Genomic DNA, 22,584 nt, shown 5'->3' with positions numbered 1-22,584 from the left:
GTCTCTTAGACTGCTTTCTTATACAGTCCCGACCACCTGACCAGGGGTGGCACTGCCTAGAGGGGGCTGGGCCCTCTCACATCAGTCATTCATCAAGGAAATGCCACCAGATGGGCCTATAGGCCAATCTGAAGAAAGCAATTCTCAACCGAGGCTCTGTCTTCCCAGGTATGTCACATTAACAACTGATGATAACCATGACATTATGGGATACAAGTACAGGAACAAGCAGCTTGTATAGGATGGGTGCCCTGTGAAGCTTCAGGCTTCCACTGAGGGCTTGGAAGATGTCTCCTGAAGACTGGGGGACCCCACAGCTGTGACACTTCAGGTGGTATGTATTTAGAGCAGGGGCTTACACAAATTTTATTTTCTTCTGTTTCTGGAGCCCAGAGGTACCTTCAGTGTGGGAGGAGCCTCATAGCCTGTGGGGAACCACACAACTGCTATTTAGCAGGAAAGAGAATTAGTCCAGGGAAGCCATGATTGGGATCCTGTCACTCTGAGTTCCACATCCAAAATCACCACATAGTGGGGACAAAGTGAGGGGGGACAAGGAGAGAATGGCTGGAGAACCAAGAGGGGAGAAGAGAAAAGAAAACAGCAACTGCAGAAAGACAGTGGCATACACAGCATCCTCTGGGGAGCTTCAGTGTTAGTGGTTCTGGAATCCTTTCCTGCATGACAATTAATTGTCACTGACTAGCTCAGCCCAGGAGGCAGGTGCTGCAGTAAATGGTGGCCATCTGCAGAGCAGGACAGCCATCAGCAAGACAGCGCTCCTAAACCTGGAGCACAGTCACAATCCACTCACATCTGTTCTTGTTTTTTTGTTTTTTGTTTTTTGTTTTTTTTCTTTTGAGACAGGGTTTCTCTGTGTAGCCTTGGCCATCCTGGACTTACTTTGTAGACCAGGCTGGCCTCGAACTCACAGTGATCCGCCTGCCTCTGCCTCCCGAGTGCTGGGATTAAAGGCGTGCGCCACCACGCCCGGCTCTCACATCTGTTCTTAATGGAGTCAGGGAGTGCCTGCTGCACTGGCCATCACCTGTGGGAAGGTTTCTGCTGCTCCTATCATTGGGCATTGCTACAGGGTCTCAGTATCCATCCCCAGGAAGGAAGGCATGCCAAAAACCTTGTCTTATGCATCCAGCAAACATTCCTTATATATTCTGAGTTGTACGTATTGATCCGTAGGAAGACCCAAGGACGGCGGGAAGTGGAGACATTCAATTCTGCCAACAAAGAGTTTGTGATAAAAACAAAAGATAGGAAGACTGGTATGACATGGAACAGAATGGGGGCCTAGGGCAAGCCAGAAGTAAGAGATCAGGCTTGGTAAAGGCTGCTGGGAAGGCATTATTTACACTGAGATGGGGGGGGGATGTTGATGGGGGGAACAACATGTTCAAAGGCCCTGGGGCAGAAAAGCATCTGAGAGATTAAAAACAGTCTTCGTTATGAGATTTTATGAGGATAAGTACATGTACATTGTACATGTGTGTACAGGAGTATGCATGCCAGTGTCCCCTTGCCAGACAGTACAGAGGGATGGAACGGGATGGTGCTTTAGGGGTAGACCCAAGGGCCACTCTACTCCGAGTGATTTGTGGCTTCCCCACTCTAACCTGCAAGGCCTAGAGAAGATACTCAAGCCCATATCTACCCAGGAAGGCACTTCTCTGTGACCTCAGATGACCTCTGCATCTCTGGACTCCAACTATCTCCACTTCCATATGGTGATACAAACACTTTCTTCTGGTGTGTTTTGGAATTTGTTTTCTGTCTTCCATAGGCATATCCAGCACCCAACTAAGGATGGTCCCTGGCAGTAACAACAGCTGACATTCACTGAGCACTCATCCCAAGAGCTGTGTGCCTTACACTTCATATTTTCATTCTGTCTCTGTCTTTCTTCTTCTGTTCTCTTCTTCTGTTCTCTTCTCTCTCTCTCTCTCTCTCTCTCTCTCTCTCTCTCTCTCTCTCTCTCTCTCTCTCTCTCTCTGTACCGAGGACTGAGTCGAGACCCTGATACATGTAAGGAAAGCCCCCTGCCATTCAGCCCCACCCCAGCTTCTTCATTAATGCTCATGACAGCCCTATCTGGATGTGATTTCCATCTTCTCCAATGCAGACTAGAGTCTTAGGAGATGGAGTAATTTGCTCAAAGTCCCCATTCTTGAGCCCCTATCTGCCTGATTCTAAAGTGACAGTTCATTCCATTTCTCCAAACCCTTCCCTTATCTTAGATTGAGGTGATAACTAGCCAATAGTCAGGCAGGAGGCTGACACACAGGTCTCCAGCCCCAGAGAGCCCAGGGACCTGATGGACAGGTCCAAATAGAAGACCCTTCTCTGTCTCTGGAGCTCAGAACTCACAGGGCTCTTAAGAACAATCCTTGGCTTGCTGGCAGTGAAGGTGAGGACCTTCTATTCATAGCTGTGACTATGATGTCCAAGTGACTACTTGTGTGGTGGTTTGAGTGAGAATGGCCCCCACAGGCTCATATATTAAGTGCTTAGTCACCAGGGAATGGAACTGTTTGAGAAAGATTAGGAGGTGTGACCTTGTTGGAGTAGCTGTGGCCTTGTTGGAGGAAGGGTGTCACTGGGGGTGGGCTTTGAGGCTTCAAAAGGCCACACCAGGTCCAATCTCTCTCTGCCTGCTTCCTTAGGATCAGGATGTGAGCTCTCAGCTCCTTCTCCAGGACCATGCCTGTCTGCCTGATGCCACATTCCCTACCATAATAGTAATAATGGACTAGCCATCTAAAATTGTAAGCAAGACCCCACTTAAATGCTTTCTCCCATATGCTATCTTTGGCATGGTGTCCTCTCACAGCAATAGATCAGGAACTATACTAGTCAAGCATGGACATCCCCGTGAGTTAAGGGGACTCTGGAATTCCACGTGGCTAACCCGACACTGCCCTCAGCCACGTGCCACCTATGTAAATGGGGCCTAGAAAGCTGTAAGCTATGCTGGGAACACAGTTTCCCTCGGCCTACCCATGCACTGAAGGGCACTGGGCATCCTGAAGGTAATCTGCTGTGGAGCAAGCAATCCTTCTAAGCTGGCCGCCAAAAAGCCTAACAGCGCAGGGAACCAGGAGGAACTATGCTCCATAGTGCGAGGTGTGTGAGCAGAAAGGGAACAGCTGCAAAGGGCACCGTGCTATTCTTGCACTGTTTTCCGCTTTTAACACACTGTCAAGAAAATCAGTGAAAAATGTAAATGATATCAAAGAGAATAAAATATTTAAGAACAAATTCAACAAAAACAGCTCAAAACTTAAAACTCTGAAAACACAAAACACCATTGAGGGCTGGAGAGATGGGATAGCAGTTAAGGGCACTGACTGCTCTTCCAGAGGTCCTGAGTTCAATTCTCAGCAACCACATGGTGGCTCACAACCATCTATAATGTAATCTGATGCCCTCTTCTGACCTGCAGGTGTGCATGCAGGCAGAACACTGTATACACAATAATAAATAACTTAAAAAAAAAAAGTTGGGCGTGGTGGCGCACGCCTTTAATCCCAGCACTCGGGAGGCAGAGGCAGGTGGATCGCTGTGATTTCAAGGCCAGCCTGGTCTACAAAATGAGTCCAGGACAGTCAAGGCTACACAGAGAAATCCTGTCTCAAAAAACAAAACACCCTCCCAAAACAACACCGTTGAAAGAAATGAACCCGGACCTAAGAACATACAGAGACAGCCTCTCTCCCTTGTGACTACTGCACTGATGTCAGCTTGCCCCCAGTTGACACATGGTTGTCTCAGCCTCTGTCAGCATCCCAGTTTCCAGTATACAAGCAGAAAATGCTGAGCCAATCATAAACCTCCTGGACTCATGTTGGCTAAGACAATCTGAAAGGAGAAAAATTTAGGGGGATATGCTTTTGTTGTTGCTCTTAAAACAGGGTCTCTTTATGTTGCCCAATACTAGCAATCCTCCTGCTTCTGTTTCCCGAGTGCTGAGATTAGAGGTGTGCACCACCCACCCAGCTCTGAGACTCATGTCTGTTGATTTCACAATTTACTCTGAGCTGTAAAGACAGAAGGACAGATCAATGAAGTATCATGGAGGGCCCAGAACCCCAACTCTTTTACTTATATCGAGCAGTTGTCAATAAGCAGGGTGGGGGTGGGGTGGGGGGATAAGATTCACCAGGTGAGCTCAGTCCTACAAGGATCGCAGGATGGCCACATGTGGAAAGCAAGGTCTGAGTTCTTTAGACCACTTGAGAGCCAGTTCAGCACTGTTACCTTACACAGTCAACTTACAAAGAGCACACAGCAGTGAGTGAACCTTCCTGACGAGGTTCCAAACACATATGCAGCAAAAGAACAGATGAGGTGTGATGACACCAAAGTTAAAAAAAAAATGTTTGTAATTCAAAGGACAGTAAAGGACAGGAGAGTAAAGATGAGGACGAGGGCATAACTCAGTGGTAGAGCACTTGCCTTGCACACGTAAGATACTAGGCTGCACGTAATACAGATAGGTGGGTGGGTGGATGGATGGATGGATGGATGGATAGATGGATGGAATAATGGAACTTGAAAGGGGAGTAAAGAAGATCTAAAGAATGAAAGAAAATATTTGTATGTTTGGTAATAGAGTTATTTACAGGCTTAAAAAAAAAAAGACTTACCACATAGCAGAAAACTGGACAATAGGCTTTAAAACACAAGTCTCTAAAAAGTCACATACAGATGGTCAAGGAGCTCCAGATAAGATGCTCTGTACCATGTGTCCGTAGGGAACCATGCAAAACCAAACCCACACCTGCCAGACCAGCTGTCACAGCTCGCAGCAGTCGGTGTTGCAAGCAACAGAGAATGCAGAGCCCTGGGGGGAGAGGGTGTGTACCTGCACGCCCTACACAATGAGGCACTCCCTTCCACGGGAGGCTCACACAGCTCTTGAAATCTGAGAAGCAAAGACTTTAGACACCCAAGAAAGCAGAGCCGAGGCCGTGTAAGCCATGTGAAGCCTGTGAACATGATTTCCAGTGGGCAGAGACTCCTCAGTGGTAAAGCTGTCAGCAAGCTACACAGGAGACTCTCTGGTAAAGCGGCTTCCCAGAGTCATCACCTATGCTAGTGGTGCAGCTGACCTTGAGTTGGCCATGCTCCTGTAAGTAACTCCCACAGCTCATTGGCTCATCAAAGCAGGACTTGAGGACTTGGATGATGAACTCCTTTCTTTCGTCTATTGTTTTCCTTTTTATACAAGGTGAATGGAAATAGATTCAAGAAAAAACAAAACAAAACAAAACCAAACCATGTGGCCTCCTCAAAAGGTTACAGAGTCACTCTGAGACCCAGTAGTTGTTCTCCTAGGTGCAAGCCCAAGAGAACTGCATGTACACATGCTTCCTGCAGCTTGCCAGAACACACGAGTAAGAGCCCAAATATCTATCCTCTGGTAAAGGTGTAAACAGACTGTGGTACATCCACAGAGGACTATTGCTCAGGGAATGCCCTCTTTTTTCCTTTTTCTTCAAACCCTCCAAGAGTCACCTACTGCCTCAGAGATCTGGGTCCCTTTGAGAAAGAGCTGACATATGACATCCTAGGTGGCTCAGTGTCTCCCCGCTCTTCCCTCAGGAATTGCCCCTCAGGTCTGTCCCTGCTTTCTGTTGGCCAAGACTCATCTCCTCAGAAAGTCTTCCCTGACATTACTTCTCCAGGTCACAGTGACTGCTCTCTTCCTCCCCGGGCTCTTTAGTCAGAAAACCCTGACACTACTTCACCCCAGCTGTGTGATCCAGGGAAAGTCACTCACCTTCTCTGAGACGAAATGTCTGGGCCTGTACCCTGCTATCTCTTAAGGATATACAACATGCAATCAAATGAGACAGTGTGTGAAGGACTGGCACACAGCAGTCACTGACTCTGTCACCTTGGACACTGACTGGCCTGAGGAGGAGGAGGAAGAGGAGGAAGAGGAGGAGGAGGAGGGGCAACAGGCTGAGTGAACAGATGGGGAATGGGTGGGGTAGACAGTGCCATATTCTGATAAGTAAACTCATAAATGTGCTGACCTCAGGGTCCTGCAGTCCCTGAGTTTGCTTTGAGCACTCTGAGAGGGTCATTGGAGAGATCACAGATGCTTCACTGCAGTTCCCACCACTTGGGAGAGGGGGCAGTGTTCTCAGTTGGGGACCACAAATCCTTGTCTCCTTGTGGCCTCAGTCAAAACTTCTATCTTGCCCAGGGATGCACGGCTTTCCTGCAGAGATCACGCCCACTTACCCAGCCATGTCTGCTGCCCACCATGTTTGGAGTCCTTCACCTCATATAATGTCTGCTCACATGGCTACTTCAGAGCCCCATGCTCCTACTATCTGGGAGCAGCCCAGCCCCTTACCACATAGCTGGTCACCAAGGGCTCACAGCTGGTGGCCTTGCTCAGCACTTCTTTCTAGAGTCACCAGCAGCTTCTCAAATACTTAGGATCAAGCCTCATATGGCAAGAGGCTCTCTACCTTCCCGCTTTCTGGCTGGCCTCAGCTCTCTCAGTTTTCCCTTTCATAGCATCCTCCACCTGGCTGAATTTTTCCCAGTTCCCAAACATGCTCACCCTAGCTGGCGTTAGGGCCCATGCACATGCTGATAACCCTGCTGTAGCAAGCCTCCCATCCCTGGCTAACAGACACACCTTCCGCTGGGAGTCCTTCCTTACACCTGGAACTCTGGACTGGATACTTCAGAATGCCCCCCCCCCCCTGTGTTATGGGGTTCCCTCTAGGCATTGCTTCCTCTCCATGAGACAGAACATGGGGCAGATGCTCAGCAAGCAAAGTAAACTGATCAATGCACTGACCTCAGAGGGCCTAAGCAACACAGTGCCAGAAGAGAGCCGAGAACAGAGGTCACACCTGAACCAGGCACAAATGGCACAGTTCTCAGCTTTTGGTGGCCTCCTGCTAGGCTATAACACAAGTCCCAGGCCATCTAAGAAAGCCAGAGAAATGTATCTTCTCACCACAGAACCAGGAAACCTGTAGCAGCAGGAGGCTGGGGAAACCACAAACAGGAGGAAGCCAAACAATACGGTGCTGTGAAGGAGGGCTCAAGTTAGAAAGAAGTTCTACAGTCTATAAATGAAAACCTACTGTAACGGGTCAATGAGTGCATGGGGTGGGGAATTGCCAGGCAGGAAGGGACCAGCAACAATAAGATGAAGTGTGAGACAGCACAGGAGAGGGAGGTCTGTTTGCTTGCCCTTGGAGAGTCTCCTGCCTATTGCTTTGGCTGTGGGGCACAGTGGGAGAAAGGAGGTAGCTATGGGGAGCCTGTGGCTCAGTAGGGCTCTATTAAGACAACGTTGTGGCAGGGATGAGACAGACAAGGGGAGTCCACCTGCTCTTGGGGTGCTGGGCGGGAGGTGAGCATTGTCAAAAGCAAACTAAACAGGATTAAAACAATGCTCGCAACAAGTTCATATGCCAAGTACTACTGATGTTTATTTTCCTATAAACAAATGAAATGTTGGGAGATGGACTATTTGACTCCTTGATTGGCAGTGGGCTCTTTCCCAGGGTCCTGGCTACCTTGATCAGAGAACTGTCAATCAAATTATCAGCCTGCCAGGCACCAAGCACCCGCACAGACACTCTGAGGCAGCTGCAGGATGATCGTGGCTACAGAAGTTGAGCCCCTTAACATGCAGCTACAGCCACAACAGTCTTAATTTGCATCTTCGAGTTTACCAAGCACTTTCCCAATTACAAGCCTCATGAAGACTATAAGACCCTGAACCATTTCCTAGCATACGAGAGAGTGAGAACCTTCCCTGGGTTTTCAGGCTGTGTGACTGGTATAAACACAATGCTCCATTTATATGATGGTCTGCTGTGATTGGTGCAAACACCTCTCTGGCTATAGAAACAGGCTGCTCAGGTCACTGGAGAGCCACTAAAAATGGCCACTTGAGCCAGGCATGATGGCGCATGCCTTTAATCCCAACACTCCAGGAGGCAAAGGCAGATGGATCGATGTGAGTTCGAGTCCAGCCTGGTCTACAGAGTGAGAGTCCAGGACAGCCAAGGCTACACAGAGAAACCCTGTCTTGAAAACCCAAAATAAACAGATAGATAGATAGATAGATAGATAGATAGATAGATGATAGTCTTCATGTGATGCCCCATCTGTGAGGCAGAGAGAGGCAGTTTCCAGCCAGCAGCAGTCCCCACAGGCACAGGGAGGCTCTAAGGTGGAGCTCTGAGGGCAGCCATGGCTTTGGGCATCAAGGGCATAAGAGATGGGGCTACAGCATTAGCAGCAGAGCCTGGAGCTGTACACCACCTGCAAGGGTGTCAGCAGAGCTGCAGTTTGAAGGGACAGTGGGAGTGGCCAATAATAGATGTAGTAGGTCTTAGGTATACTGGGCCGGGAGCTATCACACCAGCCGCTGACAACAGCTGTGGAATTCCAATACCCTGGGTCCAGAAGGTACAACCCAAGCTGCCACCACAGGGCTAAGAACTCCCCACTGTCAGGTTACAAATCGGCTAGGTGCTGCTCCCTGTCCCCAAAGTCAGGCTACCCCCACTGAAGTTTCTCTCTGAGGCTCAAGTACAGAGAGCTACTGTGAACTTACATGCTGTTCTCACAGAGTTGAGTTCTCTCCCTGCCCACAGCATCTGCATGCAAGGTCTACCCGTTCCTACTAGCCCAGATCCAAGACAGCCTCGAGTTACAACTACACTTATCAGTGCCTCATTGGCTTTTAGTATTCAGTCCAGTTTGACTGCTTTTTAGAACTTACCTCTCTCCAACCCGTGAGAGCCAAAACTCCCTTGTCCTGTGGGATTGAAGGCTCCCCCATCCTTCAAGACTCAATGCTGCTGCCCAAGGTACGATGTGACAACCTTCTAATATCTGAGAACTGAAGAACTCAAGCATTCTGTCCCTCTCCCTCCAGGTCCCTGGTTATACTGTGTGTGGTGATAGTTTCTCCTAATGTTCTTCCACTTCAAGGCCTTATCATGGCTGCCTGTAGCTGTCAGCCTCTAACTCTCCTGAGGCACAGTTTCCTCTCAGCTGCCTCTTTCTTTCCTTCTTTTTTCTTCTTTCTTTTCTTTCTTTCTTTGTTTTTTTTTTATTTTTTTCTTTTTTTTTTTTTAGTATTTCTGTTTATTGTATGTGCATGAGCGCTTGTAGTCTACATACCAGGTGCACGCGGTGTCAAGAAGGCCAGAGAGGCCATGGGATCCCCAGGAACTAGTCACAGGCAGTTGTGACTCCCCACGTGGGTGCTGAGAATTGAGCGCAGGGTTCTCAGCAAGAGCAAGAAATGTTCTTAACCACCACTGACCAATCTCTTCAGCCTCAATCCTGCTATTTGCTTTAAGACACAACAACCACTTCCTAGATGTACCCCAGAGCTGTGACCTGAGCCCAGCAGGAAAGTAGCACCTGGGGAGGGGGTGGTTTCCACCTCCTTCTCTCCCTTCCTGTTTGCTGCTGAGGGGAGCAGAAGCTGCCCAAGCCCTGCCCTGAAGGAGCCTCTTCTCACCCACAGTTTCATTCTGTGTAGAGCAGAAGCCCCCCACCTAGCTGACTGGGAACAGGAAGAGCTTTTTGGGGGGCACCAACTGCCCCCTCCCCATCCAAGCTCCAGAGTGAACACAAAGAACCAGAGCCGGTGAGTGGTACTTAGCTTTGACCATTGCCTACTATTTGCTCTGGCCTCCTCTGAAGCTACCAGAGGCAAGAGATGAGGAGAAGCTATCCAGTGGTACCCTAGGCACCTTCAAAGGGACCAAGCCCCACTGGGAGTCAGAAACTTTTGCTTTTCTTCCCTTCTCCTTCTTTTTCTCTTCAAGACAAGGTTTCTCTGTGTAGCCTTGGCTGTCGCGGACTCACTTTGTAGACCAGGCTGGCCTCAAACTCACAGAGATCTGCCTGCCTCTGCCTCCCAGAATGCTGGGATTACAGGCATGCGCCACTGTGCCTGGCCCCTTCTCTTTCTTTCTGCCTGAGAAATGGAAATGAAGGTTAGTGCTACAGGAGCTATCAGTGTTGATGAGAAACCCTTGAAATGCATGCAGTTTATGATATGTAGAAGAGCCTCCAGCATTGACCTAGAGGGCCTCCTTCTGGACGTACTACACACAAGGATAGCCCCTAAGTTGTTTAAGCTGCTGTATTTGAAGTCTTGTTACTAGACGTCAAACACAGTTCCTAGGAGACACAAAGTCATTTTTACAAGGTGACTGTGGTGAATTATGTTTTCCAAAAATGGCCACAACAGTATCTCCTACAGGATATTTATGCAATGTGTGCTTGATAATCCTCCTACTGAGCAGTAGAGATTATATTCTGCGCCCTTGAACTTGGGTGGACCTCTATAACTGTCTCCACTAGTGGAGGATGGCGGAAGTGGCGCTACGTGACTTCCAAGCCTGGGTCATAAAAATGGCACGCACTTCCTCCCAGCTTTCTCTTGGGACAATCACTCTTGGCACCCAGCCACTGGCTTGGAGGAAGCCCAGACTCGCCTATTTGGACACCACGAGGAGAGGGCATAGGTAAGTCTGCTGGCCATAGGCCCAGCTGAGGCCCCAGACAGTAGCTACCATCTGCGACCGGATGGATGAGAGAAGACACCTACAGAAGAATGCAGTACCTAGCCATCAAGTTACTGCTGATCTTTGAATCTTCTGGATTTGATCCCCCAAGCACAGATGAGCTTTGGGAAAATCTCTGGAACAGAGGGTCTGAAAGCAAGATGGCATGGGGACTTCACTGAGGGTCTGTGAGCATAGTGGCATGTTACTCCACATCACTAAGTCCTAGATCTACTTGTTCCCTGGTGACCCCCAGGCTGAGGCATGAATAAAGAGAAGACACTGGTGATCAAATGGTGGAACCCATGAGCTGATGGAAAGGGAGGCGCAGAGGCTTCAGGGCATCCCACAGCACTTTAAGGGCAGCCAGAAGCAGAGAGGAAATCTGGAGTGCAAAGGAAGTGTAGAAGGTGGTACCAAGGGGTAGATGGCCAGACACCAGTTCTTCTGTGTTTCAGGACGTCTCCCAGGGGACCTGACAGCAGTCACTCTCCCATTTGCTTCCCATTGGCAGTCTGGTGAACCTCTGTCCAGAGGAGGGACCCCCTGTGAGGAATTATCAGCTTCTACTAGGTGAAAATTTCCAAAGTGGAAAGCCTGTTCCCACGACGCCCCTGTAGATTCTGTACAAAAATACAGCTGTGCAAATTCTATTTATGCTGAGTGACATAAATGTGCCTTCTCCCCACCTCCATCTTCTCTTTTCACAAGTATGAAATCTGTCAGGCTGGAGAAATGGCTCATAGGTAAAGTGCTTGTGGCACAGCCTGAAGTCTAGAATTTGGATCCCTGGAACCCACGTTAAAGCTCAGCAGCTGCCACAGTCACCTGCAATCCCAGCACTTGAGAAGCAGAAGACGAGAGATCCCCCAGGGCAAATCAGCTAGCAAGACTAGCCGGAATTGGTAAGCATCAAGTTCAGTGAGAGTCTGTCTCAATAAATAAAAGATGGAAAAATGACTCAACTTTAGGCCTACACACAGACACACACACACAGACACACACACACACACACACACACACACACACACGCACGCACACATACATGTGTAATACACACGTGTATATAGGTCTCTCTCTCACATGTGTACACACACACACACACACACACGGGTAATATACACATGTATATAGGTCTCTCTCACATGCACACACACACACACAAACACATGCACACACACATTGAGGCCTACTCAAGGGCAAAGTTGGTGATTTTTTTTTCATCTCTGTGGCTCCAAGCCCTATTTCAGTAACAACGACAACCAAAAAGCCTATAATATTTCAGAGGGAGTGGGGGGCAGAGAATAGGAAGAGGGCATTTGGGGAAAATGAATGAATCCATAAGCAGATTGATTGATCAATAAATCAGGAAGGGAGGGAAGGGTAAATGAATGTGTGGATACATGGATAAGAGAAGAGATGAGTGGGTGAATGGATAGATGGGTGGATGGATGAAGGGAAGGGTGGAAAGATAGATGGATGAGAGGAAGGATGGATTGGTGAGTAGGTGACCTAGAGGTAGAAGGAAGGAATATTAAGACAATGGTTAGATGGTTGACAGATAATTGAGTAGCAAGTGGACAGTGGTGAAAGGCTGTATGGTATTTGGTGCTGTGGAGATGAGAGGGAAATGAGTGGCCAAAGCCATCTTGCTGGATAGGAGACTGATGGACGTGCAGGACCGGGGAAGCTTTGATGACTGGGCTACTAGAAGGACAGAAGACCTTTGTTGTCAGGGGTCAGCAAACCAATGCTGTAGGCTTTGTGGACCAATTGGTCTTTAAAGGTGCACACACTTCTGTCTTTCTTCACAAACATTCAAAAACACAAGACCAATTCCCATCAACAGACTTCAGAACCAAGTAGCAGGAATCAACCTGGATGACTTGACTTTGCACCCACGCACCTCATCAGCTCTACTAACCTTCTGTCAAGCATGAGGTTGAATCTCAAGCCTGAAAAACAGAAGCGCCCCCAACCCACTACAGCATGATGGCTTCAGGGACCTTTCCATCAAGATAGAGAGTTCTGAGGGCGAACTCGCCAACCTTGGCAAGCGAGATGGTCCCCTGGGTTGGGGTGCTGCATCCTGAAGTCTGTGGTCTAGTTTGAGACCAGCATCCCTGGCTTGGAGCCATGTGGTGAGGCTTCTGCCACCTCTGTCCACACAGATAAATGCTCAGCAGTATCATTCCAGAAAACAGCCTCTGAACTGTGATTTACTGGCTCTCCCCTGGCCAGGATGGCACTGTGGATTGCCAGCAGCTTTAGCTTCTCTTCACCTGGCAGGAAACACTGCAAACCTCCATAGATGTCTCATAAAGAAAAACTCTCCCAGCCAGGGTGAGGCTGTTAGGCAGGAGCAGGAGAGGGGGGTCAGAATTCAGGTCTCCGTTTTTCTGTACCCCGCAGTCACCCTTTTAGGAGTGAAGGGGGAAGGGCTGGGTTACTTCAGCCCTGGGGACTTTAGGCTTAATAACACACAGAACTGGAATCCCAAACAGCTGTCCATGCTAAACCAGAGGACTGTTTTGTTCTCTACCCAGAGACCCAGCTGCTCCCTAATTGCACAGGGACACCCAGCCGCATGGCATCTAACTGGTTCACCCAGAGGCCTGGCTTGGTGCAGGACACCAGGAGAGGGTCCTCTGCTCTGAGGAGTGGATCATACATGAGAATAGTTGACTGGGTGTTAAGAAACTCATGTCTGCCTTGGATCCATCACTATGTGACTTGGGCCCAGTCACTTCCTGCAAGCCTACGTGTCACTACCTGCCAAATACCCACAGTGGCTGCTGGTGGTTCTGACATTCTATGAACTGAACAGATGAAGCCATGCATTCAAGAATCAAGGCAGAACTGCTGTGGGGCTGTGAATCCTCAGACACTTGGGAGAGCATCCACAGGGTCTAAACACCCAGGTCCCTCATCTTTGCTGTGTGTGCCCTTCCCTGTGACTTGACCTGAATCGAAGCCACCTCCTCAGGGTAGCCTGCCCAGATTCTCCAAAACAATTGTCATTCCCCTGTACTCTTAATGATTTCCTCTTGCATTTGTCATCAGTGAGCTCCTAGGGAGGAGGAGACCAGGGAGACTAAGAAAGCCCCCTGACTCCCGGAACAATGGTCACTGTGCAGACATATCATGATCCATACAAGGACACAAATATAAGGCACATGCATGGAGTTTGGGCATGGCTTAGCGGTAGAATGCTCACCTGGCATGCTGTAAGACCTAGGTTCCATCCCCAGCACCACAGAAACAAACACACACATACAACGCCTTGAATTTGCCCATCCATCCTCAAACTCCCTCCCAGCACCCTCTCACAAAGCCCCCACCCAGGCAGGGAGGGGGCCTTCCCAGTATATCCATCAGCAGGCTAGGATTCCCTGAAAAGCCTGGCCCAGAGCCTGAGCCACCAAGCCCATTAATATAGTCACCCCGGTCTGCTCCCTGATTTCTGCCTCTCAGAGTCCAGCCCTGTAAAGGGACAATTAGTTAAGAGACAATCAAAGTGACAAACTCACCAGGCTTAAGTGCTGCAGCATCTGTACGTACCTGTGAAAGCAAAGAGGCATGGGGCTGCATTAATTGCTGCATTCTGGACAAGCCGGGAGGGGCAAGGCTTTGTGTATAAGCCCACGGGCAGCTGCTGGGCCACTCACGCTTTCTCTGAAGACAGCAGCTCCTGAGCGATGACAAGGGCTCTGGACTGTCCTTCAACCTGGACGGGAGATGGGGGGAGTGATAAACAGGGTTGGTAGTTGAAAGGACAGCCCTGGAAGTAACTGTGCTGTTAAAAGGTGGATCTGAGTGTTTGTCACAACCAGTGTGGCTTCAGCAAATGGCTCATCTTCACTGAACCTTGGTTTCCTCATCTATGCATGTGGGTGTGAAGAGTGTGTACCCAGAAGGCTGCAGGACAGGTGCCCTGCATGGCGCCTGACACAGTGCGTAGGAAATGTCCCTGTGATGGTGCCACGAGCTTGGCTCCAGCTCCCTGTCCTACCAGCCCTGATGACCTGTTGTATCTGCACCAGGGAGTCCTCTTTTGTTCCGCTTGCACACACTGTTCCAATCAGGGCTCTTTCTTCTTTCTCCTGTCTAGCTCCCAGCCACACTTAAGAGTCAGCCATAGTAGCTGGACACAGCTGTGCTCACCTACAAGCCCGGCACTCATGAGACAGAAGCAGGAGGATCATGAGCTCCAAACCAGTCTGGGTTGCAATAATGAGACCCTGACTCAACAAGCCAAGGGCTAGGGTACGTCTCTGAGTTCCACTCCCAGCGCCTCAGAGGGAAAAGTAACACAAAACAAAACAAAAAACAAAAAAAATAAATAAATAAACTCAACGATTCTGCCATGGTTTCACCTCTTGCGTGGAGTTTCCTCAGATGCCTAAGCTGCCCCCTTCTCAAGAACGTGCTTTCTGGGCACCCTTTTCTTATGTCTGCTACCCACGAGAGATGGTTCTGTCTCCCCTGAAAGAAAGGACCCATAAACTCCACCTCTGACCAGTGCTTGGCATACAGCGGTTCCTCTGTGAAAGAACGAACAGGCGAGCCAGCACGTGGTGATGGGTGCCCATCCTCTCTGCGGCTGTTTAAGCAGTCAAGCCTCAGCTTTTGTACCTACAGGATGTAGGAATACACTGACTGTACACAAACAGGAGCGATAGGTGGGGGCAGTTGCTAGGGACTTCTGCCACCAGCAGCTCCACCATCTGGCTCCAAACCTGATGCCTACCAGACATGGTTGATATGGCTGTCATCAGGTTCAGAGGCAAAACAAACAAACAAACAAACAAATAAATAAATGAATACATAAATAAATGTGAAGTAGAGAGTAAGTATGGAGGTCACACAAGTGTGGCTGGAGACAGGTGGCCCAGGAAGGGGTAGAGCCAGGATATTGGTTCCGGTTTTGGCTTCACAGCTGTACAATTCTGTACAAGTGCCTTTCTGGGAGTAAGCCTTAATTTCGTCCTTGCAGACAAAGCAACCTATAAATGCCCTCAGATGCTAAACCTTGTGTGTTTCTAACCCCAAGCGGCCCTTGTTGGGAAACTGGAGGCCTCCGGACAGCAGGCGTAGAGTGTGGTTAACACACAGCTCTAGAGTCCAGCTGCTTCCTGCCTCTGCCTCTCACTCGTCGAACAGAGCATTGCATTTCTTTGGGCTTCAATTTCTTTGTAAAATGCTCATCGCAATGCCAGCATCTAAAAATGTCCACACTGTGGGGTTTCAGCAAGCGTGCGTGCCTTCATCTTTCAACTGAAATACAGAGAAAAGCCTGCCAGTCTCACACACTTGTCCTTCAGATGATGCCCTTCTGACTCGGGGTCTTTGCACACACTTTTCCCCTCTTCTTGCAATGCCCTTCCCTACATCTTCTCGTCCCACTTTCTGACTCATCAGGACTGTCCACTGGTCACACCCTCGAGTAGCATCTGTGAGCACCTGTATCTTTTCCTTTTCCCCATTTCTGTCACAAAACACCTGACAAGATCAGCTGAAGAAGGAAGGGCTTATTTGGGCTTGCAGCTCAGTGGGTCAGTCCATTGTGGCAGGGAGAAGGGGTAGCTGATCATGTTGTATCCATGGTCAAGAAGCAGAGAGCGAGAGGGAGAGACCGGTGCTGGCGTTCAGCTCACTTTCTCCTTTTCATTCAGCCCAATACGTCAGACCATGGGATAATGACTCCTGTAACTAGGGTGGGTCTTCCCAACTCAGTGAGCCTAACCCAGAAAGGCCTTTATAGGCATGCCCTGAAGTTTGTCTCTAGGTGACTCTAGACCCTGTCACGTTGATAGCATAACCATCACAGTCCCAGAAGTCTTTTTCTACACTTGGGACATGGCGTTGGGTTTTGCCGTAGGCACTTTCCTATGTGTCTTAGGATAATCTTCAGCACGCACGGCTCCTCTCTGCAGGATGACAGCAACACCCCATCCCCCAATGATACCCAAAATATCTTCAGACACTGCCAGGCAGACGGCCATGCTGATAAAATCGGATACAGTGTCTGGCATGGATAAGGCACCAAATAAACAGTCTTTCCCCAGCTACCGGTCCCTAATGACTTCCTGAGAGTTTAAGTCCCTACGGCCATCTTACCAGGGCAGAGGCTGGCCTAGGTCAGTTTCTGTTCTGTAGCATACTGTAGACTCCATCTGGAGTGTGAAGATAGGAGAGAGAGAGAGAGCCATGGGGCCTAGGGAGGCCTCTGGCCCTTGCTCGCCTCCTCACTCTTTTGGGAGCCAAACCAACTCACACCCCATCTGTGTCTGCAGGACCACAATGCAGAGACTCTAACAGAATCCAGTAGGTGGAAAAGCCTCACTAGGGAAGATGCATATGTCCAGGGCAGCCCTTAGCAGCCTAAGGAACACATGGGAATGTGTCCACAGACAGAGGTATTTTGTAGGTATTCTGTAAAGCTGTCTGTCCCCTTATAAAATAAGGACAGGAGTCAAAATGATCTCAGTCTCCCTCAGGTCAGTAATTCACCTGTCACACAGTGTTGAGCATCACTGCTCTGGTGTTAGAAGACATGGGTTCAAATCCTGGGCCCTGTCCTTGGACCTGTGGGTGTTATTTCTCCTTGCTGAGCCTCAATTGTCAAGAGAGACAACAACATCTACTTAATGGCATAACAGCTCCCAGGAAGGGACACTTAGGGACTGCTAAGCACAGCTCTGACCTCTGTGCACTCATTAGCTCCCTAAATCCAGCTACTTCAATTGGTTTTTTTTGCATATGTGGAAATGGAGGCACAGATGAAACTTATTTTTTGCCTAGCCAAGATTCCATCTAGGTCCAGCTCCGGTGTCTAAGCACTGGGAAGGAGCCATCATGGCTAAGCACACATGTTCCCCTGACACCCAGGCTCTGTCTAATAAGTCCACTGTAAGTCCACTATGCTGCTGAGTCAGCATGTACTTAGGCCAGGTGTGGAGGCAAGTACCTGTCATCCCAGTCAGAGGAAGAGGATCACTTGAGTTGGGGCCAGCCTGGGAAACATAGTGAGACCCTGTTTCCAAACAAAACTGAGCAAAATAAATGTTTTGGATGTCCCAATAAGCCCACTGTAGTCAAAATATCCCAGGTCAGCCAACTACACTGTAAGTGGGGGGGGCCATCTGCACTCAGTGAACTGTACATTCTTGGACTCATTCTAGGGGGCGAGTGTTCCTATGTGGCACTTGCCTGGGGCCAGCATTCCAGGGCTAGCCAGGCTTGTCCCCTTAGACTCAGCTCCTTCTATTCTCTGACCCCCAGGGCAGCCACCATAGAGGAGTGAAGAGGCTAGTGCCTGGTTCTTCCCCAAGGCTGTGAGTGGCCATGTGACTATGGGGCAGCTGGTCACATGACTTGGTTGCCTCACCTGGAAAACAGGGTGTGCACCTCTCATTGCAAGGACATAGTGATAGATGGGAGAGGTTGCCCTCTTCCCAGACTTTTGAAGTTGTCGTCATCACCATTGTTAGGATCTCAGAGGTTCGGGGGACAGACTGCTGGGAGGGCCCTTGCACGGTCAGCTCTGCACGTCCCTACTGCCAGACGGGCAGGCTTGGGGTGGGACACACAGGCCACTCTGCCTTCATGATGATAGATGTGTCTTCACTGGGGAGGCCTGTCAGGCTCAGTGGCCCAGGTTCTCCTCCGAAGCCTGCTTCTGGGTGGGGCCCAACTGGGCCATTTAACACAGATGTTTACTTAACCAGGAAGTGAACTTGGAGGCTGAAGGCAGTGGCCAGAGTCATGCTTCTGGGAACAGGGCTCCTCCCAGGAGCATGGGGTTGGGACATGAGGGCCTGCATATGGGATTGCTCAGACCCACATTGTAAGCGCTGACATCAGGCAGCTGCCTGCTCCTCTCCGGGGCTGTCCCCAGGCCCAGCCGGTCCTACCCTTTCTCTGCTCTCCCTAGACTAATCAGCTGTTTTCAAGCTCAGTTACTCAGGGTCAGTCCTTCCTGCAGGGACTCTCACTAAATGGCAGGTCATAGGGAGCATCCAGAGTGCTGGCTCTGTCTCCATGCCTCAGTTTCCCTAGATGTCAGAGCAGGGAGCTCTAAGAGCCCTGGTCAGGGGGAGGTTCTCCTCCTGGCATCTGTGGGAAGCTCCCTGAAGCTGCTCGTGACTATAATTGCAACAAGTAAGAGCAGAGGGAACCAGGAGGGCCCAGCCATCTTTCCCTCAGCCAGACGCAACCCACACCGTGTCAGATGTAAGGCCAGCCACTTTTCTCAATTCTGTTCACTTGACTCACAGAATAGGCAGTGTGGCCTTTTATGTCAGTAAGTTGTGAGCTCTGTTATTTTTAAGTGAATTGTAAGATGGATTTTTTTTTTTTTTTGAAACATGGTCTGATGTAGCTGAAGGTGACACTGAACTTCTGATCTTTCTGCCACCACCTCCCCAGTGCTAGGATTACAGGTCTATGTCACCATGTCTGGTTTATGTGGCACTAGGAATCACACTTACGGCATAAAGCATCCTAGGAAAATGCTCTACCAACTGGGCCCAGCACTAAGCCATGTAAATGCTCTCAGGTTTACCCTGTGATGTGTAAACAAAGATGAGAAATGTCTTGTTATTATTAAGAGGGAGGTGCTATGCCACAGACTGTCACCACAGGAATGGCATAAGGCACAAATGGACATGTCCTTCAAGAGAGTGCAGAGTTTTGAGAGGCAAGCCTTATCAGCACTGCATTGTGACAGAAGCCAGGGAGCCCCACCTGGCCTCTGCCTTCTGAGGATGGCCCAGGTATGCCCAGAAACAACACCTACTTCCTCTCAATATCCAACCCCAAGGACCCCAAGATGCCAACATTAAGACCCAGCAAAGAGGGTACCTGCCCAAACTTCCTCATGGCAAACTGTTCAGGCGCATGGCTGCCCACAGCCTAAGCCACACACAGAGCAGGAAGGGCGCGTGTCTGTGGACATTGCACAGGCCTTCAGCGAGTGGAGGGTCTGTCACAGAGCTGTGGAAATGTTCCAAGGGCATGTCTGATGAGGGACAGTATTCAAGCAGCTAGATGATTCCAGGGGTCTCTGTCCCCAAATTCCAGAACTTCTGCTCTGGGACAACATAATCTCCCCCCTGAGATTTCAATGTCACTAGGAAATTCAGAGACATGCTAGGGAAATGGCTTGCTGATCATCCCTACCATCACTGTCATCAATGATTCTGGTGTCACATGGAGAGGAGTGGGGATGTTGAAGAGGAGCAACTGCCTGCAGGACAATGAAGGAGAGGAGGCAACAGGGACACATGGCTTCCTGGGATCCAGTGGAGGTGGTGGGGGGTGGGGGGTGGGAGGGGAGCAGCCTGAACACTGAGCGGGAGCTCTGGCTCTGGCTGCAGTGTGTGCTGGACCTGCAGTGACAAAGTGTCATCTTGAAACTCCATGCCCAAGGTAGTGAGGTAGTGACCTCTCTTTGCTCCTAATGTTACCTCTGACCTGGCCCTGAAGTGAGCCCTGGTGGCCTTCAGTTTCTTCTCGGGATACACAGGACTCTGGTGTCATTGATTCCTACATCTACCAAGCAGAAGCTGCCTTCCTCTTCTTCACTCAGACCCTAGAAGCTGCCTTCCACTGATCGCATCCACAGCAGTACAAGACGCTGTATGTAGGTGGAATCCTGCAGGGTGACTCCCTGTGTCTGACTTCTTCACTTAGCAAAATGTCCTCTGGTGCCATTCAGTCCTAGAAATGGCAGGATCTCCTTCTTAAGGGCCAAATACTATTCCTCTGGTGTGTGTGTGTGTGTGTGTGTGTGTGTGTGTGTGTGTGTGTGTGTGTGTGTGTACACAACTTGTGGGAGACAATTTTCTTTTTCCACCATGTGGGACCCAGGGATGAAACTCAGCTGTCGGGCTTGACAGCAAGTGCTCTGACCTGCTGAACTATACTGCTGGCCCCATAATCCATTGTGTTCTCCCTCTCCTTCTCCCTCTCCCTCTCCCTCCCTCCCTCCCTCTCCCTCCTTCTCTCTCTCTCTCTCTCTCTCTCTCTCTCTCTCTCTCTCTTTCTCTCTGTATCTCATATTTACTGTACCCATCCATCACAGACAGACACTAAGAGGGCAGACCTCATGTTAAATGTTCTTAGCATGATTATAAAACTCGAGTTTGTTACGCCCTTTCCAATGTGCTGCCTTCTGGAATCCTAGGGCAGAAGCTATGAGTAACTTGCAAGTTGTCCTTCTGGCAGCAGGAGGAGCCAGCTCACAGCTCTGTCTTGTCCCCACATCTCACTTTGGCTCTAGAAGGTTCATCATGACTTCAAAAGCCTGTAGGTATCTGGACTGCATGACTTTCTCTTGTCATCTCCTACCTCATGCAGATTCTCCATCACCTTCCCATGCATGCTGGCTAGTTCTACATCAACTTGACACATGGTAGAGTCATTTAGAAAGAGGGAACCTCAACTGAGAGCTGAGAGAAAAAAAATCCCCACCAGACTGGCCTGTAGGCAAGCCTGAGGTGCATTTTCTTAATTAATAAGCAACACAGGAAGGCACAGCTCACTGTAGGTGGTATCACCCCTGGGCTGGCTAAGAAATCAGGCTGAGAACGCTACTGGAAACAAGCCAGCAAACAGGATCCCTCCATGGCCTCTGTATTAGCTCCTACCTCCAGGTTCCTACCTCCCTCCAAACTCCTGCCTTGAGTTTCTGTCCTGTTGTCCCTGGGTGGTGGACTATAAGCTGTAAGCTGAAATAAACCCTTTCTTCTCCAAGTTGGTTTTTGTCGGTGTTTTCCCACAGCAATAGAAATCCTAAGACCTCACAGAACCATGACAAATTATCTTACAAGGACAGCTCTGCAAACCCCAAACTCTGCTTCTGTGCCACCTGCAACCCCAACCTGAGCCTCAAACACCTCTCCAGCTATGTGTGGCTTACACACACACAGCACCAGGGCTGCCTCAAGCTATCCTTCCCCACAGACAGCCATTGTTGGGTTGGGAGACAAGTTAGTAAGATGGGCACATCAAGTTTAGCTTAAAGGTTATCCCTGGGGCTGGGAAACCCCATTAGCATCTTCAGTGGCATCTCATAGAGCAGAGGGTGATGCTGAGGCCAACCTTTGGTGAGTGGGCATCACGTGCTATCTGCCTTGGGCCTGGGATGGAGACTCGAATGCTGGTTGTCTGAGACTCAGGGGCTGTGAGTGTTTCCTATGCACACTGGATACTAAGCAGAGCCCTGCACAACAGCAGAAAGGAGGGAGCAAAGGGGCCTGTGGCCTGAGGGTCAATCAAACAGCTGAGGCCACTAGGTAGCAGACTCTCAGCATCCTTGTACCTGATTACATGTCCTATTTGCCTTGAAGCTGAACACTGGTTTGTGACACTCAGGCACCCCGGGTTCCTCCAGACGCCATGAGTTCTCCTGGGCCCACAAAACTAAGCTCTGAGATTACACCTTCTCCGTTGCCTACACTATTTTGGAGGGTCCCTGATGCGATAGCATGGACCACAACCATAGTAAGTTCCTGGGAGCCAAGCAATTCCAGCCTTAGCAACACTGGATGGAAGGGGGTTCTCTGGTGTCTTTATTCTATTAGCCTGCCATGAGCAGAGGTGAGCCTTCATTAAGTGCAGGGATGGAAGCTAATATATTCAGTTACTCATCTGTTTATCTAAACATAGCAACTGCTTTGTAAGTACCAGCCCATGTGCCCTCCTGGGGCTGCTCAAACAGGGAGAGGCCAAACTCACACAAGTGAGCAGAGATACAAGGACACAATTCCGGGATCAGGAAATGGGCAGGAATTTTGGGGCAAGAACAGAACAGCAGGAGGTGACGTTTAGCACAGAGGGCAGAACATGGAGGAAATGGCAAGCGCAAAGGTCCTGGGGTGACTTAAGGGCAGGCAGCACTTGCTTGTGTATCCTCACTGTGCCTGGTCCAAGGCCGGGTACTGCCCGACTTTATTTGGTACGTGGCTAAGATAAAGTGATTAAAAACAAACAA

General features: G+C 49.6%; 1 protein-coding gene across 1 annotated transcript in view; it reads right to left on the bottom strand.

Moving 5' to 3' along the window:
- Fgd5 (FYVE, RhoGEF and PH domain containing 5) overlaps positions 1-22,584 on the bottom strand; it is a 100,306-nt gene that overhangs the window by 29,875 nt on the left and 47,847 nt on the right. The window contains exons 4-5 of the mRNA XM_051154927.1: positions 14,255-14,313; positions 14,117-14,147 (exon numbers count right to left, since the gene is read on the bottom strand). Coding sequence (XP_051010884.1) covers positions 14,117-14,147; positions 14,255-14,313 — 90 coding nt within the window. The remainder of the gene's footprint in view (positions 1-14,116; positions 14,148-14,254; positions 14,314-22,584) is intronic.

The sequence above is a fragment of the Acomys russatus genome, chromosome 13 (assembly GCF_903995435.1).
Source record: "Acomys russatus chromosome 13, mAcoRus1.1, whole genome shotgun sequence".
Lineage (NCBI taxonomy): Eukaryota > Metazoa > Chordata > Mammalia > Rodentia > Muridae > Acomys > Acomys russatus.
This window is presented reverse-complemented; position numbering and strand designations above follow the sequence as displayed.